At 39.4% G+C, this 26,491-nt stretch overlaps 1 protein-coding gene across 1 annotated transcript in view; it reads left to right on the top strand.

Annotated features, from left to right (window-relative positions):
* SLC2A13 (solute carrier family 2 member 13) overlaps nt 1-26,491 on the top strand; it is a gene marked incomplete at both ends in the record, with an annotated part of 152,533 nt that overhangs the window by 118,418 nt on the left and 7,624 nt on the right. Inside the window, 2 exons of the mRNA XM_082011851.1 lie at nt 649-769; nt 11,406-11,531. Of these exons, the coding sequence (XP_081867977.1) occupies nt 649-769; nt 11,406-11,531 (247 nt within the window). The remainder of the gene's footprint in view (nt 1-648; nt 770-11,405; nt 11,532-26,491) is intronic.

The following is a 26,491-nucleotide window of genomic DNA, read 5'->3' on the forward strand; positions in this document are numbered from 1 at the left end:
GGGTTATGTTTCAGTAACGGCCTGTTGTACAAGGTACAAACCTTTTTTGTCATCTTCCCGCTCGTTATTTTGCCCAGCTCGTGCACAAGGAATTTGTTGTGAGAGACAGGAGCAAATAGATGGAAGGGGGCTTTTTCCTAGCAGATGTTGTGTGTGCTCTTTGAAACAATATCAGAAATTGCAGTTGGGCTTTTTGGTGGTGTTTTTATGAAAAGTCAAATTTCTCTCATTTCACAAAGGGTAGTCGAGTCAATGAAAAAGCTAATGCTATTTTCTGTTTTACAGGAAAGCCTGCAAGTCAGGGTGTGGGAGTGGGAAAAAGTGTGGTGATTTCAAAGTCACTGTTACTTTATTTTCAACACCAAAAAAAAAATCCATTCATTAATGCAGTCTTCAATTCCACATATAAAAGCCAAAAAGTCTCAACCTATTAATTTAATATCCGGACATTAAACCTGATGCACTTGACTTTAACATCTAACCTAATTAAAGATATGTTGAAGCACAGGGTATTTTTCTTAGGTTCTCATCACAACTCCTTAGCAAATGCTGTGTGTCTTGCTTTCCCAAGCATAGTTCAGTTCAACAGAGAATTATTTCATGTGCTTTGGAGAAAAGTATCACATTGTTCTTTATCTGTATTTTTAGGTACTGCTGTAGCACTCATTATCCTAGCTTCGGGATTTTTGCTATCAGCTCAGGTCTCGCCAAGAATCACACTTAATCCAGCAGATCCTTCACATCAGAACTCTACCTGCACAAAATACAGGTGAGATTTCATGATCGTTCATCCAGTCTTCTTGAAGATTGTTTCCAGTTAATTGAGTTTTACAACCTAATGTGAGTAATAGACAATTATTCACAAAGTCTAGTACAAGGAATTAACTAAGTACCTAAAGTTAAAATCCTAACTTCCCTCAATAGACAAGATTAGACTCTTTGCTTAAATGCTGTGAATAATCCTTTGGAGTTTCTTGAACTAAATAAGGTGATTAAGCAGCAAACTCCGCATTTGAGATCTCCTCTGTTATATCACGCCTGCTGCAATTTATAGTGGACACAAAGTTAGGAATATTTTAAAAGTAATTTGTAAAAATGCTTGCTCTTATTCATGTTCTTGTAGATTTGTCATGTATAGCAGCTGTACACTCTTCAAGAAAGATGTGTTCCTTGCCTTTTGTTCTCCTGGGTGGGAAAAAAATAATCTTCAGATAATTACAGACCAATTAACAATTAAAATAAATGTGATATTTTAACCTTTGTTTCTATAGTGGGTAGAAGATGCACTTTCATGTGCAATCATAGTTTCAAATAACATTATTTCTAGGGTATTAGGAATGTGTCATTTTCTGTATTTTGTGAGTTTTATTCATGTGTGAGTAGTCTTATGTTCATTTAGCTGTCAGACTAGAAAGTTCCCTATTGAGTAAAGACTAGTTAAATGGCTTAAGAAATTCTTACTTATGTTCAAAATCTGTTTTACATGTGTTTGCAGTAGAGATAAATATGAAGAAATAAGAGGTATGCTTCTAGTTTCCTACCAATATTGGCTAGAAATATGGTTCATGGCTTTTCATGTGCCAGCACAATGCCTTAGGTGAAAGATTCTGAGGATCTGAAGCTTTATAGACCCCTGGGAAGGAGACAGATCTTCAAAAGAGTGTAAATAGATGCTAATAACTGCAACATTCGATATTAGCAGACATGAGGATCCCTACATGCAAAAGACTATATTTTTTGTTGTTTGCTACTGCAGAGTCAACTATATTTTGCAATTTTTGAGATGTGCCTATAGGCTTTTTTCAAATGGCAAGTAATCTGGTTAAAAGATGCAATGAGGGAAAGAGCTTCCAAATGCTCTCCTTTCAGAATAAGATAGCATTAATAGCAGGATGTCAGAAGGATTTGCCTGGGACTTCAGTTAACTATTTAGAAAGGATGTCTGGAGAGCACAGATGCACCATTTGCAGAACTCATTATTTGTTTATCCAATAAAGCTACATGATTATATAATGTGACACAGTACAAAATATGCATAGAAGAAATATGGTTAGGCCACCTTAAGGAATAGTGAAAAATTATTCAACATATTTTTCATTTTCCAATTAACCACAGCTAGTCAGGAAGGAGATTTAGACTCACTGCGGCTTGCAACAATGACCGTTATCCTATTGCCTTGTATTCTTGGTCTTTTCGTCTCCTTTCATTCATGTGTCTGACTCTCTTACTGTACTTCTTGAGACTTGGTCAGCTGTAGAAGGCATATGAACTTGTTCTGTTTAAGCAATACTTTTCATCTCAGTTACTATATAAAAATGGTAACTTCGGTATTGAGCTTAAGTTAACTCTGAGGCTCATATCCTAGGGAAATGGGACTTGTGCACAAGAACTTTCTCAGGTTCCTTCCCGAACAGATTGTCTTCAGAGTTTGATTAAAATAATACAGGCAGTGCCAGCTGTGTGGGGCACACAAGGGCTTTGTTGTTCATCTTTGAATTAGTCACCCACACGTGGTTAATGTTCGTAAGCTCATTGTACAAATGCACACCACTGAGATGAGGGCACCGATATTTAGTACTCTTACATAGCAATTTTACAAGATAGCTAATAGACAGAAATATATATATTTTTAATTAATTTAGCAAAAGCATATAATTGGAATCAGTCCCCAAAAACTCACCTAACCTAGTAACTGACGCTGGTTTTATTGTATTTAATAGCCTTGGGATACATATAGTAAGTATATAAGCTATTTTACTTTATTTTGTTGAGTTAACTCATCGACAGTTGATTTATCTGCAAACTAGACATCAGTATTCTTCATACCGACACTGAACCAGTATTTTTAAAAATATGATTCTCATTTTATGTTTCTAATGTCAAAGTGACTGAGCTACTGGTCATTCTGATAACTGAGAATTGCAGTAATAAATATATTAATGTGTTTCTGCTAGTAAGGTCAGAAAATTATGAGTATATAAGGAGATAAACACATTTGAGAATACTTTTGCTGGCTCTTAGGAAATGTAATTAAAATTCTGATAGGCAGTTTATGTTGTAGCACTGCAAAATGCCATTAACATAGTCTTGAAATTTATTAAGGAGATAATATAAGGATATATCACTTGGATTACCAAGTGATATTACCAAGTGAAATTTTCCATCTGCTGGCACGTTGGTCCTATCAATCAAAACTTGTAATTTAATTTAAAATCATAAGGGATAGGAAGGAATATGTCAGTTCTATGTAGTAAGCATCTTTAATGTGAATGAGGAAAAACTCCTCTCATCAATTTAAACACAAAGATCTGAAAAGTGACTTACCTGAACTATAATTTCTGTGAGTGTAATGCAGACCCTGTAACCATTGTTAACATTTCCAATTAGTTTGTCTTTGAATCAAACTCTGCGTTACTGAGGGAACAAGGTGATACTCACATAGTAACCTATTAACACTTCACATTTCCACTAATACTTCTAAGACTTTGCTGTTAAACAAAAACTGAAAAAATGCTTAGGGAATTATTTTGTAAAGTCTTCCAAAGTGATGGCTTTATATGGCCTATGGGTTTTAGTCACACAAGGCTGATTTTAACCAAGTTCGAACAAGGCTTGTGTCTGATCTGCCCAGAAGCTGGGAGTATAGTATCTCTGTGTAGGGTGTCTTTGGAAGAGTAGATTTAAAAACAAAGTGTTCTACGGAGACTTCCATTACACTCAAAATAAAGGTACATATAAGTTAGTTGTTTCTGTTATTTATTGTCTGTGTTGCTCAGTTCCAGGCATAAATCAGGAAGCTGTTGTGCTGGGGGCTATATAAATTCAGAAAAAAATATCATCAAAGACAAGAGACAATTGATGATACCTATGTGTGAGTAGATCAGGACACTTTCCATGTTGTGTCAGCATTCCAGCACAGTCTGCTGTCAAGGTGCTTATAGTAGCAGTGATGTGGTCATGATGATCTAACTTAAGCAAAGCAAGGTTTGTAGAGAGTACTTGCCTTCATAGCACTATGATAGGTAGGAAGAATGGATGAGCCATTGGGGTCCTTTTCAGGTCTAAAGCAGAAGTAGCAAACACAAAGAAGCTGAAAACAGAGTTTATATAAATCGTGTTGCTTAGTTGAGGCATCTGAGTCTTTGGAAGAGACGGTTTAAGGAAAGTTTGAGAGCTAATGTATTTAAATGCGGCTGTCATATCAATAAGGATAAGGATTCAGTACTGGTCTGGAACTTACCTAGGAAGGAGTCACTGAAGAACAGTCTCAGAGAACTAGATGGAGTAGGAACCTGATTTGAAGATGAGGAAGGGTTGATCATACTTGAATGTAACTGTGATTTAGATCTGTTGGACTAGCTGCGTGGTAAATTACAGAACTGCCAGGTAGCATATGTGTACTGTGATTATAAATGGTAGCTATGGTAGCTTTTCCTTATGGACATCACTGAGTGGGTATGTGTGTTACCTAATGGACTGTAGACCTCAGCAAATAAACTTCTGTTGTTTGGTTTCCTGTTATTGCAGCAAAGTGCTCTTGAAGTCTGGGTGGGTTTTTCTCATTCTTTGTAAAATATTGTATTTTCTGTGCCCCAGATATGACAGCTTCCAGTGGTATCTTGCAGTTACCACTCATTTTAACTACTTAAAGCATCCCCTATATTCTTGGCCAGTGATATTTAATCAGAATTTAATGGTAAGCTTTTGGAAGCAACATGGGAATCATCAGAAGTATAATGAAGAGCTTGATTTCATGTCTGAGATGCAGTGAAGCACATGCAAACAGCACAAGACCTCAGACACAAGCATCAGGCAGTTTTAAACAAGGTCCTAGTAACTACCTGAAATGCCTTTGTGTATAAAAAATGAAAGAAGCCATTTACCAAAAAAACCCTAATCTTTTTAATTGTGTAGCTGGCTGAGCTAAATGCACCGATGTCCTCACATGTCAACAGAGCTGATAAATCTACTGCAATACTTGTCCAAAAGTCCTTATATTTTTGTTGAGTTAAATATCTTGGCTGTTTTTCGTGTTTGGATTCATCAGTTGCCTGTGTCCCTTGTTGAGTCCAGTTGGGTAGGTAGGCATGCTCTGACCCATGATACTCAGCTCAGCTATCTTGGCCATTTTCTTTCAGTTGGGGCTGGAGAAAGAGGCATTCTCTGGTTGTGGATAGGAGGATACAAGCACAGAAGCAAGGAAAGCTTGATTCCAGCATGTTGTTTTTCTATAAAGAACTGGAAAGCAACTACACCACATGCTAAGGGAGGTAGAGGATTGTGTGCATAACCAATCTTGAGAACCAAGGGTAAACCTGAGGGCATACTGGTAGGATGAAAGATCCACCTGGCCTAGGAACATGTCTCCAGTATGGCAAACAGCAAGCTGGCAAGAGTAGAAAGCAGCACAGTCAAAGTGACATTCCTTTCTAGCCTGTGGTGATTTGCAGCTTATGTTCTCTTCAGGTGGTATGTGCTAATCCTCAGTGGATACTGCAAGACCCTCCTGTCCCTACATCGAGCCTTTCTTGCCTGAGATTTTTTTTTTTTATTGTTCCTACAGTTCTATGAAGAAAAGCTTGTTTAGGAATATGAATACTTGCGTCATGCAGAGCAGTAGCAGTGGGTTCAACAAGCTCACAACAGTGGAATTTATTCTGTGGAGAAGACAGGGCATGAGCAAAATGTCTTGAATGTTGCAAGTGTATCAGATTTTCAAATATAGCTACTTCTTCACATACACGGGCTGATTGTGCAGCATGTGCTCAATGAGACTGATAATCCACAACAAGTAGAAATAGTCCATCCCCAAGGAATGTCTGTATTTGTGGACATTCTGATACTCTGAGAGGCTGTTCATGCTACCCATATAGTAGAATATCATGAAATCAAGTGTTATATTCTGGAAAAGAACTACACAGTCCACAATACATTGTCAAGCTCAATTTGTATTTCTGTAACTGGATGATAGTAACATATGAATATAGTTTTATAATTGGATAACAGAATAAGGAAGGCAAAGATATAAGTTCCTTAAAATGTGTCAAAAGTGAAAATTGATGGAATGTTTTGAAATGAACAATTCGGAAATAGAGGTTCAGCTTGAAAGAGACAACATAGTCTGAAAAAAAGAGAAACAGTACTTGAAGAGCAAGGGCACTGGGCAAAGGTCTTTTACTGCTAAATCACTCAACATGAAGTGGCAAGGTACAATTTGCAGCTCAAATTAAGAGTCTCCTGAGAATTGTAGGGAAGTCATTACTTACAAGGTCATTTTACAGATTTAAAGCACAAAATATAATGACAAACCAAATGTAAGTATAGAGTATTCTAAGCAGTGGGAAGAAGCAGTTGTGAACTTTTCATTGGCATCTGGAGTGTCACTTTAGCAGGTCAGAGATTTTATTCAGTCTTTTTAGACACTGCACTAGAGGCTAATAGATTACACTGTATAGAAGGAAAAAACCAGCAACTTTGGTATCAAGCAAAATGTGCACAGCTAGACAATTAATAATTCATCTATATACTTTAAATTATCTGTGAAAGAGGAAGTTATTGTGACCTTTGGGATCAACCTGTAACCTCAGGAACAGTTAATCAGGCAGGCTGCTCCAGAGCAGAGCATCCTGAAAGCTGGTGGTGCTCAGGCTGGCAAGAAGTTCCTGGCAAGAGACCTTGAAGTTAGTGCTGTCAGGCTTTCTAGATGTCAGATCTTCCCATTTATTCAGATGAAGATGACATAAGAGCATGGAAGCCTTGACAGAGTTGGGAATTTCAGGTTTGGGGATATCTAGTCTCCTAATGGTCCATCAGCTTGTCAGCAAACATGGTCTGACAATGAGGCAGGAACCCCGAAATCTCATGTCATGGCAGTTCCCAATAAAATGAGAGGCCAAGCTACTGAGACTTTTGTTTTGTAGACTTCATGCCACTGAGCTGGAAAGAAGCTGGGCATCTTTGGACTTCTGGAGCCTCACAGTCCTTGTCATTGTTATTCTGCTACATAGGCTGAAGCATCTGAAGTCTAGAAGCTTGCCTTGTTGTGTTGTCTAGGAGCCCAGCTGGTAAGCAGGGAGGGAACTAGGCACGTTGTAAAACCTCCCTTCTGGAATGCTGCCTGGTTTCACCAAAATCAAATCATCTATCTCAGGTATTTCAATCTTGATGAGTTGTCAGTCTCTGAGAACCATCCTGCCTGGGAATTTTCAACTGGCTGGCTGTGGAAGAACCTGTTTCCAAGACACTAGCTCATGACCTTAGCATGGATATAAATATTCCATGATAAACTACAGGAAATACATTTCCCGTTTATAATTGGATGCAGATTTCCTTTCCTACATAGACATCCTGGAGAGTGTGTGTGTGTATAAATATATATTTATATACCGGTATATCCTCTGGTATAGAGCTTTCAAAGCCATAACTGATCTGTGGTGTAGATTTGAAGAAGTATCGATATTTTTTTTAGATTTATACTCTGACATATATTTGGGTATAACTGGGTAGGGCTGATAAGAAGGTATGTTTTAGGACAGGAGAGAGTTCTGTAGTAGATAGTTACATGTCAATAAGTATTATATTATGCATTTATTTTCCTGGTATATTGTGTGTCCTAATTTATTTAAATCACTATAAGCATGTATGTAAGAATATGTGCTCAATTTCAAGTTGTTTAAGTATTTTTGTTTAGCAAATAGTAATGGGGCTAGAGTGAAGAAGAGCATAAGCTTGAAACTACTATATATTTTATTTCCATTTTCTGAGAGGGAAATTTAGAGTAAACAGCCTCATCACATTATTTTGGGGGGTTTTTAAATTGCTGCTTTAAAAAAATAAATATCTTCCTTGCTTATTTTATGCTGCATCTGCAGTGATCATTAATCTTTATTAACCGATACAGATGTCTTTACTGTGTTGTGAAAGTTCTAGTGTGTATATGTTGGAATTTTGGAGGAAAAAAGCATCGATACTCATCTTGGAAAAAGCAATGACTATTTTATATCAGTGATAAAACGGGGCACAGAAGAATGCTAGATGGTCTGAACAGCAACCGCCTACCCTAAATCTGCTGGGAGTTAGATCTGAAAGGGCTTTAAGTCTTGTATATTGAATTTCTGGTTTTCCTCTGACATAAATTGTCTTGTCTCTGAAACCTAAAGTCAAAGCCTGATTGCATGAACTCACTATATAGCTAATGGCAGAAAATAATAACCCAAAGGTAAAGAGGTTTTAAATATTTGTTATTTAACTTTTCAACCTGAAAGATGGGTTTCAGAAAAGCTGTGGAAAATAACCAAGCTGTGGAAAATAATAATTTTAAATTATTTAGATTGTTATGAGTAAATATAACCTCTGACATGTGTCATGACAGGAAATCCAGCAGCCTTTATTATGTTGAATGCCTACTGGAAGACACAGTTGTGCATACTCAATAAAGCCTGAGGAACAGCTGAACTAACAGCCATGTAGACAGACACCAGAATCAATAATCAAATTTCTTAATTTTTTTCTGGACTGCTGGATGTGGAGGGAGGAATGAAGAAGATACCTTCTGCTTCCCAATTGACTCGTTACCGATACCCAACACCATCTGAGGTTATGTGCAATTATCTGTAGAGCAAGCCCAGTAGGACAGAACGGACAATGCACAGCTGGTTCAGTTCTGTCATTCATCTCCCGCATCGATTTTTGTGAGGACGCTGAGGGAAATCATGATGAGGTGTCCAGTCCCTGTCCTGTCCTCTGCTGGCAACACTAGAAATATGACACTTATTGCTGTGTCTAATTGTTATTTCTCTGCATTCCTGTGTCCTGCTGATGTTCTGGCTGGTGTTGGGTACTTCACTATATTTCTGCTTGAAGTAAAACCTAAAAAGAATAAATCTAGAGAAACCTTGAATCCTGAAATTTTTCAAAGAGAATTGTTGCCTAAAGAACACTTAAATGTGTTAAATTTTGCACATGGTGTTCACATTAAATATAATTTACATATGGTTGACTTAAAAATCCGGTGCTGCACTTGATAGCAAGTAGTATTTGGAAATGGCCGCTTTCTATGCCAGGATGCCATGCTGGATATGCTAGCACCCTGGGTCTTTTTAGAAATTCATGTTGTTAACAGGTACTTTGATATACAACATAACATGAGTGAAAGATGTTCTACAATTTGAAAATCATATATCAGCATCCTGTTTGATATCATGGGATTCTTTTCACTAGAAGATGCTAGAATTTTTAGTTATTTTTAATATTATTATTACATGCTTAAAGACAGTTGTGATTTATGAAAATTTCATCATTTATGAAACTGATGAGAATCGGAGTTGTCTCTGAATCGGAGATGGCTTCCAGGGAAGATAAACACCTGGGTAGTTTAACCACAGTAGCAATGGTCTTGAGCATTTGCAAGATCTGGGGAGGCTTGTGCCAGAAGCTTTCAGATAACTGGCACTGCGTGAAGGGTTTTAGAATACCTTCATAGCTCACATGCCCAAATCCCACTCAGTTCATTCTCAGGGGCAGGTTTTAGGCTGACACCTAAGTGAAATACCTGTAGTGCACTTGTCATCTAGGCTCCCAGTAGTCAGTGGGGATGTGGTCAGTGCAACCAGTGGAATCTGGAGAACAGTTCTACTGTCTAGTCACTTGAATAGCTTGCAAAATTGCATTGATGAAACTTTGCCTAAATGTAAGAATCTCATGTTCTTTGAGCCTCCCAAGGAAATCAGAGAGAGCTATATGGAGCTGGCAAGTGTAATCATAGAATCATAGAATCATAGAATAGTTTGGGTTGGAAGGATGGTCATCTAGTCCAACCCCCCTGCAATGAGCAGGGACATCTTCAACTAGATCAGGTTGCTCAGAGCCCCGTCCAACCTGACCTTGAAAGTTTCCAGGCATGGGGCATCTACCACCTCTCTGGGCAACCTGTGCCAGTGTTTCACCACCTTCACTGTAAAAAATTTCTTCCTTATATCTAGTCTAAATCTGCCCTTTTTTAGTTTAACACCATTACCCCTTGTCCTATCACAACAGGCCCTGCTAGAAAGTCTGTCCCCATCTTTCTTAGAAGCCTCCTTTAAGTACTGGAAGGCTGCCATAAGGTCTCCCCAGAGCCTTCTCTTCTCCAGGCTGAACAACCCCAACTCTTTCAGCCTGTCCTCAGAGGAGAGGTGTTCCATCCCTCTGATCATTTTGGTAGCCCTCCCCTGGACCCGCTCCAACAGGTCCATGTCTTTCCCGTGCTGAAAGCTCCAGGTGGGGTCTCATCACCAGCGCAGAGTAGAGGGGCAGAATCACCTCCCTCGACCTGCTGGCCATGCTGCTTTGGATGCAGCCCAAGATACAGTTGGCCTTCTGGGCTGTGAGCGCATGTTGCCGGCTCATGTCCAGCTTTTCATCCATCAGTACCCCCAAGTTCTTCTCGGCAGGGCTTCTCTTAATCCTTTCATCGCCCAGCCTGTATTGATGCTGAGGGCTGCCCCAACCCAGGTGCAGGCCCCTGAATTTGGCCTTGTTGAACCTTGTGAGGTTCCCACAGGCCCATTCCTTGAGCTTGTCCAGATCCCTCTGGATGCCGTCCAGGTCCCTCTGGATGGCATCCTGTCCCTCAGGCTTATCAACTGCATCATCAGCTTGGTGTCATCTGCAAACTTGCTGAGAGTGCACTTGATCCCGCTATGTCATTGATGATGATATTAAAGAGTACTGGTCCCAGTACGGACCCCTGAGGGACACCACTCATCACCGATTTCCATCTGGCCATTGAGCCATTGACCACCATTACCCTCTGGCTGCAACCACCCAACCAATTCTTCATCCACCCAACGGTCCACCCATCAAATCCATCCCTCTCCAATGTAGAGAGAAGGATGTTGTGGAGATGTGATGCACGGGAATGATCTGCAGGAGCATTGCACACTCTGCAGCCACAGGTGAAGGGCAGGCAGGATATTTTTGGGCACTAGATGCCTGTATGTGAATTGGTTCCATTGACATATTGACTCTGTCCATCTAATATAATGGGAACATGGAAACCACATGGAGGCGCATAGTATCATGATCTCAGACACTCCCACATCCGTCTGTGTCCAAATGCTAGTTTGATTATTAGGTATGATGCATGATTCTTTCTCTTCAACCCCTGTCTGTTTTTTTTTTAATTAAAATTCTTTCCATGAGTGAATTCTCCTGCAGCCTGATCAGGTGTCACTGGGAGATTTGCAACTGGTGGTACAGAAGGTGGTGAAAGCAGTCTGTATTGTTTTGGGGCAGTTTCTATTACCTTGTCTCCAACACTGACAACTTAACTATGTGCATCCCAAGATTGATTAGGAGATGCTGTCGTTTTTGACACATACAAAGGAATAAAGTATTGCTTAAGTATTTCTTTCTTTCTCTTTCAGTTACTGTAATGGATGTATGTTAGATCCAGACTGTGGTCTTTGCTACAAATTGAATAAATCAAGTGTTGTTGAGTCCTCATGCATTCCTGTTGATAAGGATTCTACAATGAAAGCAGCTTGGGGCAGGTATGTCACTTTTCAAGATTTTCTGATCTTGTGCTCTACTAACAGTGTATTTTATGCTACTGAGAACACTTTTGCTTTTACATAAAATGTTACTGTTAGGATGTTCTGGAAGAAAAACAAAAAACTTGGTGTTGTCAGGAATGGGCAACTACATTCTAACAACCGTTCTAAATAAAAGCCTTGACCCTGATGGGTGCAGCCAGTTAAGTGTAGTATGCCACTTAAAAAGTATGGCAAAAGTACACTAGCAATTAGGAAAATTACTTTTCCCTGATGTCTTCATTAATTTGAGGTGGCATGTTCCCTAGGTATATAGCCACTTAGGGCCCTCTGAATTAATTTTCTTTTTAAATACTTTAATTAAACCACACTTTTAATACTGGCCTACTAAAGAAACTGAGCTACTCAGCTGAATAACCTAAAATGATAAAAATCTGAAGAGTTCAAATTACCAAAAGCACAGTTTGCGGCCACAGATTTCTGTGGCGTCATGCCATGCATTGCACTTGGGTTGTAAAAATTTGTGCATTCATAGATAAGTCCCAATGCAACTGCAAAATACATCACACCTCTTTTTCTTAAGCAGCACAAAGATTCCCTGTGAAGTCACAGCAATCTTCAAGTTTTCTGAAGTATTGACTGTTCTTAAGGAATGGAACAACGTCCTGTAAAGGCTTTATCTATACTTCAATAATTATTAGGGCTTGGATTAAAGTATAATAGCTCAATGCCATAAGGGAATTACATAATTGCTGCTGATAAAACGTGTAATTACTGCTGATAAAACCTCCTCGCCATAATTCATCTATGCCACCCACACGCCATAAACATACTTGGGAAATAGGCAAAGGTTTGTGTGGTAGTTTGGGCTTTTTTTAAAAAAAAAAAACTTTCATGTATTTCTCAGAAGTTAAAACCAAGTGCCTTAGTGGCAGTGAGTCATATTTGACAGAGGTTGAAAGGTATGAAAATATCTACTAATTGTAGAATCATTAGTTCAAAATTACTCTAAAATCGCCCTCCTTTTGATTTCAGTGCTATTAGGCTGCTATGCCTAGTAGTGCATTCCAGATGAGAAGAGGGTTCTTTACAAAAGAGATTCTTTTTACGAAGAATTTTACAAATAAATTTACTTTACAAAGATTCTTTTTACAAAGAATCTCTTCATAAAAAGGCATTCTTTGTAATCCTAATTTAAAAGCACTGTGATAATTTGGGGGCTATTACTGTTTGTTAATAAATAACTGAAAACTACAAAATCTCATTGCTCTTGCTTGCTCTATGACTATCTTCAATGGTGCATCATACAACATACCTTGCATATTACCTAATATCCTGATGTGCTGTGCAGCACTTGGACTCTCATATTCATATTTTAAGGTAACAGATCTCTCTTTGTATTCCAAGTCAATGTTCATTTCGTATATGCTGTAGTTTTAAGTAGCATATCTATAGGTAGCAAAATCGTACTAGCACACAGGAAGACATAAATGGAAACATAAACTTGTTATCAATAGTTGGTAGATAAAATCAAAGTTTATTTATTAGGCAATGTTATTGCGTAACAGGTAGTAAATCCTTTTGTATTCATGATTCACTCTCACATAGTGCTTCTTGCTATACAGCCTATTGGAGCAAACTAGAGAGGAAAGAAGAAGTATTTCCTTTCCATATTGCAAAATACAGTATTTCCATATTGTACAATAATTCCGTAGCATAAGGACCCTGGTCAAAATCTTTCAAGAGAAAATGAAACAATTGAAAATTTGTTATATTGTTAGTCACTAGAGTGAAAGTCCTGCCTTAAGATGGAAAAAAATTAAAATATCCACATTTCTTTTTCCAGAGATTGTATGGTCATCCCCATTTCTAGTGTTTCTTTCATTCATTTCTAATCTCACCTCCAGCTGGTCAGTGTAAATAAGGCAGTTTTCTAAAAGCTGGTCTTCAAGCTGTGGCATGCCAGGTGGCACCTTCTGTGCCTTCCAAGCCCTGTGGAACAGGCAAGCATTTCACCTCCTCCTCCTCCTCACAGATACATGTATTTCTGCATAGTGGTCCAGAGAGAATCTCCATAGATTTTGGCTTCCAAGGGTTCATAGTCATGTCCCTCCTCCACAGCTCTGCTTCCTCAAATCCTGAGTCTGCTTTACAGCAAAATCAACCCCACAAGGCCGTAGGATTTCCTCTCCAAGTGAGAAAACTGCTGCAGTGAAAACGGCGTAGTACATCCCCAGTTGTGTCTCAGAGCAGCAGGAATCATCTGTACCTTCCTGGCAGCGTAGGGAGAACCAGTGCCTAAGACAAATGAACAGTGCTGGTGAAGAAATTACGTCTGTGCTGATGCTTGAAATTGCATCTCTTTGTTTCACAAAGTTACTTTGTCACATGCTGGGCATACAGTGGCAGTTACTTTAAAAATATGTGGCATTTTTTATGATCAGAAACTGGTTTAACAATTTGAAAGCTGATTTTGTGATCTATGGACATCTGATAACCATAGTTATTACATGCAGGCTCTTTGTAATGCCTGTGTATTCTGATGGCTTCATGCCAGCCACTATTGGCTGAATGGCTTTAAATGGCTTAAAACCTCCAGAGTTATACTGGCCTCATGGTCAATTTATTTTGCCATTAATTTTTCTCAGGAGAGAAGGAAGACCTGAGCTATTTGTTTGGGATTCGTTGGACCTTAATTTGCCTGAGTGTTAGCAAAAGCAGCAGCTCTGACTACCTTGCGTGATGCAGGAGGTTCAGAGAAATGGCTTCTGCTGGGCTTGGGTTGACGGTGCCATGCAGAGCATTTCACTGCTGCTGCGATCGCATTTTGTTTATGATTTTCCTGCTGGAAAGCTGGGATCTGCAGCCATGGAGAGGTGCCTACGGTCACATCAAACGATGTGCACACACATAGCTCTGCAGCTGTCTTAGCCCCAACTGTCCGGACGTTCGCTTGGGGGCTTATCTATTCCTGATGTGTTGTCTACTGGCAAGGTGAGAGGTGCTTAGAGGCACCAACAGAGAAGACTTTTTCATATTTTTTTAAAGCTCTCTGCAGCCATGCAAGCTGACACAGAAAACTCTCCTGTTTATATATTTATAGCTTTGCACTGTTCTTCACAGTTGGTCCCAAGGTGCTTCGATAGCACTGATGTAACAGGCAATGTTTTGACTGTTATCATAAAATACTGTAATGTATTTTTATTTGCAAGAAGTTTCCCCAGTGCCAGCCTGGTGTACTAGACACCAACTCTATGTTTATTGTTAATCATATTTTTTTGGTTACAGTATGTTCTACATTGAGAAGTTCTGGGGAGGGAAGAGAGCAGAGATTTCAGTCTCCTGTGGCTGCCAGCAAGGCTGTTTATGTTGGTGTGGTTGCCATAGAAACTTAGGGAGACAATTAGAGCATCCAAATGTTTTTCAAGAATATAGCATTTTGGTTCTTTTGAATATAGGGAACTCAGTGGCCAGCTGTGACCCTGGGTGAGGGAGACAGTGTAAGAATAAATCCAACCAAGTCCAAGTCAGGCCCTGAAGCAGCATGGGTCATTTGCAACGGGTAGAGTTGTAAGGTCTTATAAGACATAAAACAGAGATTTATTTTTTTATTATTTAATCAGTTACATAAGCCTGACTGATATTGGAATAACATGGAGAGGAGCGTCTTGCTCAGGGCAGCAGCACAGTCAGATGCTTTGCTGCCCTTGGTATTACTGAACCAGTTAACAAAACAACTGCTGACGTGCAAACCTTGCTGCCCCCAGCTCTGCCCAGGGACATATAAGGGCTGGTTTCAAGACAGTGAGCAAGAATATTCTTAAATTATTCACTTTGTAATAAAAGAAGAGCTGTGTGCTCTCTCTCAGTGTGGTCTGAGGGTTCTGTGTTGGGACTCTTTTCTCCAAGATTTAGGGAAGCTTTGCATTTAGCAGTAGCACAGGGAGGCTTGCAGTTCTGTTCTCTTCATGAACACCGAATTATAAAATCCACACAAAGTTGATAAAAAGCATTATCTTGCTTTTACAGATGGGTGTGCAATGGGAAGGTTCCAATATGAAACTCAGGTGGCACGACAGAGGTCATGGACAGAGTCTGTCTCTCAGCCAGGACTGAATGTGGAGGTGATTGCTTTCAGTTCTGTGCTTTCAGAGCATAGGCCGAAATCTAGTTTTTCCCCGCAATTGCAATTACTGCCACAGTATTCTTGGAAACCTTGAAACTTCTGGCCATGTAATTGCAGTAACCCTAAAGGCCAGACAAAAATGCTCTAGAAGTAACTTTAAATTGCATTAATATTCTTACAGTTGAAAGAATAACCATGCAAGGAAAGGAGCTACTGATAGTGCCTTGACATGACATTAACCTTGATGTGAGTATGTTGTCAAGACCACAGCAGGCCCACAGCTGTGAGCTCAAAGGCTCTCATCAGTGACTCTGCGCAATCTCCCTCTGGAGAGAAAGATGTTGACTTTATACAGTAAACAATTATGAAGAAATAATAACATCATCTGCAGATCAGAGACAAGGCTTGAAACTATCCTGTCCACAAAATTAGCTGGCAGGTCTCCACAGTCCCCCAAGGAGGACAATTGGGAACAGGAATCTATAAAGGGAGGGGAGCTGAGTGGTTTGCTTTCTTCAGCCATTTTTATTAACTTTGTTAGAGGAACATCTCCCTGCCACGGAAGTTTAATGCTTCATGGAGAATCCTGCTTTCGTCAAGAAGCATTCCCCTCTCTAAGGGCATTCAGTGCAAAGGCGAGCACAAGAAGAGCTCTGCATTTGAGAAGCTCTTAATTTTCCTCTGGCCAGTGCTCTCCTGAGCTCCCTCCTTCTGTGTAGAATTAATGGCATGTTTACAGATGCTCGGTAATGCTGTTACGCGTCATTGTGTGTGCCTGTTGCTCATATCTGTCAGTTTGCTGAGGAGTTTAACTGTATCTCGGAAACCTGTTCTGGGGAAAGGTGGGTTCAAAACACCCATGTGAGGAAAAATGTGAGGAAGCAGGTCAGGCAGGCAGTCAGACCCTGGTTCTCAGCTTCAGGAGACTTTCCACTGCAGGAATGTGCCTAACCACCTTGGCATTCGAGCCTAGACGCTAACTAGATTCCAGTGAGTAAAAAAATACCCATGGGAGTTCATTAGCTGCATTCTCAGACAACAGCCTGGTTTATGTCCAACGAGGGACGTGCCAGTGGCTGTCACAGACTCGGGAGTATTCTGGGGCGCTTTACATTCACACAGCGCTGCCTGTTGTCTGCTGCATAGCAGATGAGACTGTTAAAATGATTAGAATACTTTTTCTTTGTAGCAACATTAGATTTTTCTAGAAATGTCAGGTTCCTTTTGCTACTTGTGAGACAGACATAAATAAGTTCATTACACTTGTTTTGCTAGTCACTGTCTTACAAAGGTGCTTTTGCAGTGTGACAAGTACATTTGTAAAAGTTGCTGTGACTGCTTTACTACTGCCAAAAAAATGTATGTGCGTATTCACACATTTAAAGACTGAGAATCTATTTTCAGTACGTCATGGGGAACGGTTTTACAGACCTTTCCTTTTACCACGGAAAGGCTAGCACCGGAGCAGCTTCCAGGAATGAAGTACTCCTCTGTCTGCAGGTAGACATTGCTTGTTTTGTCGTGCACGCAGTATTGGTAGAAGATTTTATTGCTGAAATGATGATTTGGAATCTTTCTGCAAGGGCCTGCATTGAAAAGTGCTGTTTAATTCAGCAGCAATTGAAGGAGAAACTAGTATTTCTCTTGCTAAGTCTTCAGATCAATAGATTGAGATTATACACAGGATTATAGTTCTCACATTTGCGAAGTAGAAAGGTAATAGGGGGAATAAATGATTCAGGCAAGTATCAGGATCTACAGAATATTTACATCTGCATGTATATTGGCGGCACTCAGAAGAGCTGCAGTCTTAGAGAAATTTCTTTCTCAGCAATATGCTAAATGTTTACTAAATTGAAATATTCATCACTTGAGTAGGAAACAGAACATAGAATCCCACCTCTCCTCTCCAGGATCATTTAGGAAAGAAAATATATGCAAGTTTCAGATAGAATTCAATTCTGATTATCTTCACCATTGCAAGTGTGGAAACCTGGAGTAGCCGGGTGGCAGGATGCAATGCTATTTGTCCTGTTTGATTAAGAGTATGTACTTGAGCATAATGTCTAATACAAGTTAGTGAGGTGTGCAAAAACAGAAATGAAAAGATCTGAAAGTGATTACAATCTTTGTCAGCCTAAACTCTAAGGCACAAGGTCTTTTCTGGGAGGAGGATATTAGACAGTATAATCACAGTCTAATGGTTGCATATACCGGCGTGATTCTGGAGAGCTAGGGAGGTAGAATAGGAACTTAAGAAATCTTGTATGCATATTTTAATGCCATCTCTGCTAACTGGTAAGAGCAAATAGGAAAAATAGAAGGATAAGGTGATGCAGAATATTCTGTCCTCAGTTGTAGATGAAACCTGTGTTATTGGTGATGCAGGAGTAGGTAGCAAACTAAATGCAATTTTAATGTTCTGACCCTTTCAGCCACTCTTCCTGCTCAACCATAGTAAGATCTCTTTGAGGATTTTAAAATACGGTAAAATCTATACTTAAATCGGAATTTTGTTGTAACTTTAAGAGCAGATACAGTCTCGCCTTTTTTTTAATGTTCAAGGGGGGAAAAAACTTTTTTTAATTTTATTTTTTTACTGAATCTAATGCCTGAAAGACTAAGGTCCGTTGTATATTGTATCTGCATTTTAGGTCTAAAATAATGAGCAGAGCAACGTGATAATCTGAACTTAAACTGTTTACATTCCTTTAGGGTAATTACTTAGGAATTACTATTAATAGCTCTGACTCTATATCTACTCAACCAGTGGCAAATTCTGGATGCTTGAAAGAAAGGACGAAATATACCTAGTCAGTCCTGTTATGAAGTGAATGTGTTCTGACTCTGGAAATGTTTCATTTATAGGCTGAAGACAAAGCTTATTTGTTTGAAACACCCAGCACAAAATAAGATTTTAAAGCAGGACTGCTTAGTTTGAAACATGGTTTGTACATTTGCTCTCTACTTGTTCATTTGTATTGTACTTTGCTGCTGAACTCTGCTTCCAGATCTTATTCTAAGTTAACCATTTAAAAGGCATTGTGGTAGAGAATGATGAAGAGACAGATGCTGACAGCTATTTGGGTTACTTGTTGTAACAACTACTTCGGACGCTATAGCCTTGAGGTAACTGGAATAGAAAAGCAAAAGTGACCCTTGAGCTAAAACATTCCCAAATGCTGGTTTGTGTTAGGAAACCTTGTGTTATTTAAATGGAAAAATGTTTGAGTCAGTGCTCTTCACCACTTGAAAGTGGTCCAAGGAAGAAGATGCTGTGGTGTTTAAAATTTCAATTTACATCCTGTTGAAGGATTTTAAGCTTTCTGCTCATTTCAGTCATTCTCTGGTCAGTTGAGAAGGGACTAGAAGAAAAATACTTGTTTCCCATGTAAAAATAGCGATTGCGTCTAGTTGACAAAGGAGATAGATAGGAAAGCGAAGGGAAAAAAATGCCAACGCATATGAGAGAATTGGCAGTCTCTTGCCAGTGTGCTTAGAGTACATGGATAATTCCTGCAGCTTTCCTCTGTCTCTCTCCTATGAAGTGTACATTGGAGAGGAGAGTCATTTATTGCCCATAGGAGTCTGCTGCAAATTAGCTTTTCAGCTGCTCATATTTTTAAGGACAGATTGAAAGACGCTTGTGCCTCAGCAGGGGCGTTATCCCAGGGCGGTGTCGCAGCAGGGGCAGAGCATGGCCTCAGCTCTCTCCTTGGCCCAGGGAATTGGAGCGAGGGGCAGAGGAGGATGCTTTGCCAGAGAGCGTGAGCACGCAGGGAGCTACTGCTGGGAGACGGCTGGGGATTTCCCCTTCTGCCTTGGAGCCAAAGCAAAAGGAACTGACTCGTATTTGGGAGCACATGGATTTTTTTTCCTGAGGGGAATATTTCTGATAGCTATTTTTCACATGTATTTGGTTATTGACTTTGAAGTCCAGATTTAAATAGAAATCCTCAGTGGAAATTGTCTCTTAAGCTTTCTTAAGGTTTTTACACTCTGAAATAGTTTTACTAAATTGAAATTCTCTCTGTTTTGTGGGCAGAAAATATTTTTGAAAGATGCATGTTGGGGATTTTTACTGATAAAGAACATTCAGCAGAGTCAAACCCAGCAGCTTGTACCTAAAGATACAGCTGCTTGTACCTTTAACAGCACCCCTAATCCAAATCTTACACACTTTTATTCCGTAGTAAGTAACTCTTCAATAATCACATCATCTGATAGAGTAAAATTGTGGTATCTTCCCTTCTCAAAAGGATGAAGTTTTCAGAGTTTTTTTGTTTTGTTTTGTTTTGTTTTTGAGGGAAAATAAATTAACACATTTCTGCATTAGGACTGTTGAATAATTCAATATGTTTGATGAGTTTAATTCATATAAATTATTGTATGTGCTGTCTGCATGTGTGGTTCATTTCCTTGAGAATGGAGGCAGTAACATCAATCTGGCACAAAATGAGCTGGAATTATTGATTCATTTGATTTAAAGTCTTGACCTTATTTTAACTCAGCTCGTCGGTTAGTACAGGCTAGGAAATGGGCAGTCTGTTAGATGGCAGATCGTACTTCTGAACAGCAGCTCTTCGGGCATTTCTTCGTGCTTGTAGGATGTATAGACTTTTGTTTTTTCTGTAGCTTTCCACAGCTGTCACATTAGCTTTGCATAGATCATAATCAGAGACGTGTTTGAGGTTCTGCATGATTATTTAGTTCTTCAGACCTGTGATTCAGATGATGTATGTTCCCATTTAGCATATTTTCTTGGCAAAAATAACTATTGTTAAAAACTGCGTATTTATGTAAAATTCTTTTTAGTTGTCAGAGGCCATGGGAAACAGATGATTATTTTGATTTCTGCTGAGTTGTTCTACTGCCAGATCCCAAACTTTGAGTTTCATGTAATAAGGAAGACTTTGGTACCCAATGTTTATAAATGTCATAAACTAGAGGTAGTGTAACCACTTATCATTTCTGTCTTTTATAAAATTCCTTAGGTTTGGCATAGGTATTGCACCTGCATGCAGAAATCAAAGCAGAGCACCGCTCTCTGTTAAGTGCTCGTTCTCACAAATCAGGTGTGAAATAATTATCTTGTTATTAGTGGTCTTAGAGAATTATTTAAATCTCCTTGGGGCTCCATTTTCAGTTATGACATTAACGATTTCCAGTGAATTTTAGGGCTGACAGTGGAGGAATCATTCTCTGGATAGCTCTGTTGATTGATTTAATTCAGAGCCTGCCCAGGACAGCAGGAATGTGTGGGCAGGGATGCGGTGCTTCGTTCCCCTTCTGAAGCACCAGTTCCTCTGAGCTTTTTAGGGCAGAGCTATTGCCACCTACTGGAATCAGGGAAAAGCTCTTTTTTAAAAATACCCTTCCATCATTTATTTAAAATGATGAACACAAGATCTCAAATTATTAGTCTGGATAGGTTTCAGCTGTAATGGCAGAAAGACTGTTAGTTAAAAATATTTGTGTCTAAATTGCTGTGACAGAAATTGAATGTAACAGTTCAGTACTTCAGAAGGAAGGTTAAATTGGCCAAGAGTTTATTACTAGAACTATTAAATTATAAACTTTCTATGTACGTCAATAACTAGAATTTAAATAGAGCAGGGTAGTGCTAAAAAAGGTATGCTAATACATGTAATACTGATTTTGTTTTTAATTTATAGCTTATTTTTTAAACTTGTTGTCCTTTACATTTTTTTCCTCAGGTTCAACAAAAAAGCAAATTCAGAAAATTATCTTTACCTGCCTCTTTCCTTTTGATTTCAGTGGAAATTTCAGAAGGTTAAATATTTTGATCGCTCTTCACTTCCCATTGAAATAGGTGGTTGATTGTGATTTTAAGGTTTTAACAGCTCTATGGAAAATCATTTCTGCACGTGCTGGTTTGGCAGACTCTAAGATGGAGGGAGCCCATGAGTCTTTCTCAACCCTGATGGGTGCTGGGAGGGAAATAACAGCTCATTCTGTTTCCAGAATGCCTCTGCCCTACCTTTCTGCTGGTTGTCATGTTGAGATAACTTTGTGCTCGTGTTGTTTAAAACTTGTGAAATGGCATCTCTTTCACAAGCAATTAAATATTCCCAGATGCGATTTCTTGCGCGGGCTTGCTGTGTGCCTGCGCCCATGCTGCAGCACGAGATGTTTCTTTTCAGTTGTGCTTGACTGCTGTGAACAGGATTGAAGGGGAGATTTGCGGCAGTCGCCAAGGCAGTGGTAGCAATAATTCTCTTGTCCCACTGGCTGCTCTGTGTGCAAGTCACGTCACTGAGCCACAGCCCCATCACACACGTTACATCTCCATCCTGACCTATACATGATGCTCTGGGTGTTATAGCAGTGAGTTTTGCCCTCTACCACATCACGGCATTTTTTCCACTCACTCTGGTAGAATGCAGTGTTTTTCTTACATTTCTCGATGCTACTGTAGTACTAAAATATCTACTGATCATGACAAAGGCTTCAAAATATTGGGCAGTATCGCCTCCATCGTATTTGCCCACACTTCTAAACATTCTTTGCTGATCTGCACTTCGGTGAAGTTCTTCAAGACTAGATGATACTTGAAAGAAAGAATTAGTGAAAAGTACAGCATTTAACCAATGAAAATTTTTCAATATGATAATTAGGACCAAACTAACTATTTCTCTGTCTCTTACTGGATCTTGCTCTTTGTGAGGATCGGCTTAGACTTTTTTAAATACAGAACTGGAATCTGAGAGGCTTCATGGCTTGCTGATGGTACTCTGCTGGAGCTCACCTCTGTGTTTATAAAGTGGTTGGAGTTCTTATGCACATCAGTAGTTTCGAAGCTGCAAGAAACAGTAAAATCTGTCTTAAAAGAGTAATAAAAGAGGTAAAAGATTTAGGGTTAGTAAAGTTGCTCAAAGACATTAACAAAGTTCTGTGGTGAGAGGTGAAATGTCAGTGGACCAGCAGGCACAACCTCTTGTAGAGGCACAAATTCTAGCAACAGGTATCAATAAAAGGGGCAAATCCAAGGTTTATATGCGTACTAAGACTATTTCAGTAGGACTATCAGATAGATAGTTTAGTACTTGTGAAACACTGTGTGATTATTTTTAGTTTTTTGAGATCAAGGTTTGTATTCTACAAATGAAAAGGCAGGAAAAATTACTGAAGGTCTTGATCTTTAAAGTACCCAGATGTAAGTTGTCTGTAAACCATTGGAGTACATCCTTGAGAGGGGGAAAAAGGCAAAAATGTTCTGTTGCCTGCTGTTTCCTTCTGAGCCTTACCTGAGACGGTGCACTCCATTGCTGCTTTTTCATACTCTCTGCTAGCTTGCAGATACACAGAATGATCTTTAAGTTGCAGAAACATATTCTTATGTCTTCTCATGCAAACATTTAGCACATGTGGGCTTTGCTGCTTCTTTAACATTACCTTGCTGTAACTTTAACCTTGTATGACATCTAGTTCCAGTGAAGCTTTCTCTGGTATTTTGGAGAATTGTTTTCTGCAACTAAATATCAACATATCAAGATAATAAGTGAGTCATTTTTTAAATTGAGAAAAAACTGTTCAGAATATATAGTTTTTTATAAAATCTGTCTTTACAAAAAAAAAAAAGTATCTTTAAGCTATTTACTCAGTTGTATGAAGAATCTATCCAGAAGTAATTACCAGATTATACTCTTGTTTATTGTATACACTGGTATCTGATTCTCTGTCTTAGAATTATCACTCACAGCTGCCAGTGTCACTGAATTTTACAATTTCAAATCCTAAAGTAGTCTTCTGGGTATACATAATAAACCCATTTTTGTCATGGCTTCTTAACTTGAGAATACTGCATCTAATTTTTACAGCTATGATTTCAGCCTCTGAGCCCCTTAGCTGGGTTAACCAAGTCATCTTCTGACAGCTGTTTGTTGAGTATAGTCTTAGACTTGGATATAAGTGGATATAGAATGGACCTCTGTGCACTCAGTTTGTGCATTAATGTATTTACATATTTGAGTTTCTTATTTAAAGTAATTTTATAAGATGCTCATTGTCTTTAAATATATAAATATTTTTAATAACCGTTCTCCACAAAAATTGCAAGAAAATCTTTTAAGCAAAAACAAAACAATTTTTATGATCTTTTTGTTCCCTTTTTCCATTTCATTTTTAGTTAAAAATTGGGGCAATTTTGAAGCTTTTCACCAAAAAAAAGAAGCAGATATGCCATTTTCCTTCATTGTTTTTCTCGCCTGAACAGCTAACTTTGTGCTGTTAACTAGTTGATACCTGAAGGTGTCTGATGTTTACGAGAAACACAAAAAAGAAACACACCATATTTTGAAACTCTGACCTATTGTCTAATGATTAAAGTAGTTACAATGATCATAGGTAGAAATGCATGATATTAAGCTAAGATGCTTATACTAAAAACTCGTTAAGATATGACAGCAGAGTGGGAAATTATAATCAACAGCCTGGAGATGGCCAGCAGGACTTGGAAGGCACCAGTGTAGGATAAAAGAAGTCTAATGGCAGGCTGAACTTTGAGAGGACAGCAACAGGATACAACAATACGAAGGAGGACCTTCAGTCCAGAAACAAATCCAAAACTGAACATCTTTCATTGGGAGAATCACACAAAAGCTGCTTGCTCAAACCCACCGCTAACGAGTGTCCTAACTGGCACTGTCAGGCAGCTGAGCTGTTTCCTTTGGCAGGAGACGCAGGACCTGTGTTGTCCACCTTTCAAAGTCCACTAATCAGTGGTTATTAAAATACTGAAACATCCAGAACAGCAAACAGCCAAGAACTTCTTTGATGTGATTAACATGGGAAAACTATTTGTCATAGGGAAAAATTTTTCTTGTTTTCGATCATTTGGTAGTCTATTACTACATCTATTCAGACTGAATAACAGTTCCAGCACTGTATTTACTGGGCAAATTCAGATGCAGTTGCAAAGCAGAAATTTCTTGGTTTGGGAAAATGCAGGTGATTGAATCCAAACTCTCTAAAGATTTTTGGCTAAATAAATAATAATATGTTAAAAAAAATTATGTTCATCTGTGTCCAGGTGGCTGGGAACAGAGGTAAATCAGACTAGCATACTAAATCTCAGCAGGTGTGCCTTCTGACATGACTGAGACTCATAGAATCATTTAGGTTGGAAAAGACCATTAAGATCATCGAGTCCAACCATCAACCTAACACTGCCAAGTCCACCACTGATGTCCCTAACTGCTACATCTACATGTTTTTTGAACACCTCCAGGGATGGTGACTCCACCACTTCCCTGGGCAGCCTGTTCCAATGCTTGACAACCCTTTCGGTGAAGAAATTTTTCCTAATATCCAATCTAAATCTCCCCTGGCGCAACTTGAGGCCGTTTCCTCTCATCCTATCTTGGATAGATGAAGGAGAAGTTACTTGGGAGAAGAGACCGACACCCACCTCGCTACAACCTCCTTCCAGGTGGTTGTAGAGAGCGATAAGGTCTCCCCTCAGCCTCCTGTTCTCCAGACTGAACAACCCCAGTTCCCTCAGCCGCTCCTCATAAGACTTGTGCTCCAGACCCTTCACCAGCTTCGTTGCCCTTCTCTGGACATATTCCAGCACCTCAGTGTCTTGTAGTGAGGGGCCCAAAACTGAACACAGTATTCAAGGTGCGGCCTCACCAGTGCCGAGTACAGGGGCACAATCACTTCCCTACTCCTGCTGGCCACACTATTCCTGATACAGGCCAGGACGCTGTTGGCCTTCTTGGCCACCTGGGCACATTGCTGGCTCATGTTCAGCTGGCTGTCAACCAGCACCCCCAGGTCCTTTTCTGCCGGCAGCTCTCCAGCCACTCCTCCCCAAGCCTGTAGCGTTGCATGGGGTTGTTGTGACCCAAGTGCAGGAGCTGGCACTTAGTCTTGTTGAACCTCATAAAATTGGCCTTGGCCCATTGATCCAGCCTGTCCAGATCCCTCTGTAGATCCTTCCTACCCTCGAACAGATCAACACTCCCACCTAACTTGGTGTCATCTGCAAACTTACTGAGGGTGCACTCTATCCCCTTATCCAGATCATTGATAAAGATACTAAACAGAACTGGTCCCAGTACTGAGCCCTGGTCACCTCTTGAGACTGGCCACCACCTGGATTTAACTCCATTCACCACAACTCTTTGGGTCCAGCCATCCAGCCAGTTTTTTACCCTGCAAAGATTATGCCCATCCAAGCAAGATGGAAGGCAGTTAGGGATAGGTATTTCTATGAAGTAATTATTTCAGTAAGGTATTCTGCTTGGGTAAATGAAATATTAAGTAATTTTTAAATTTAATAGTGTGTATGAGCTATAGTGAAATATTCCTTGTGATTGATTTTAAGACATTTTAGCACTGTAAACTCTCTCTGTCTTTTGTAAGAAAGAAGATAAAAGAGGGATCAGAAGATAACAGCCAATACGGGAAAAGGTGCTCAGTGTGAATAATTGACAGTTATTTCTATATATGTTACGTGCTGCCTTCAAGCAGATCTGTAAGAAACCTTACTAGAAGTTCAGTTCTTACCCTACAGCACACAGTAAAGAAGGCAGCTCTAAACTCTTTGGCTCTGTAATGGGCAAAGCAAGCAAACTTCTGGGTTTTATTTTTTTTTAATTTATCTTTGAATATGTGCTTTCAGTCTCCCAGATGCAGAGTATGAAGTGCCAGTCATTCAGCTTGAGGAGAATAATTTTTCTGTTGGTATTGTTCTAGCCTTAGTAGCTGCTACTAAACTTACTTGGCATGGGAAACGTTGCATAGAGAAAGGAACTGGCTTTGTCTCTCTTTGCTTTAAGATTTTTTTTTAGTATTTTGGACAGCGGCA

The sequence above is a fragment of the Phaethon aethereus genome (assembly GCF_964289735.1).
Source record: "Phaethon aethereus genome assembly, chromosome: 1".
Classification (NCBI taxonomy): domain Eukaryota; kingdom Metazoa; phylum Chordata; class Aves; order Phaethontiformes; family Phaethontidae; genus Phaethon; species Phaethon aethereus.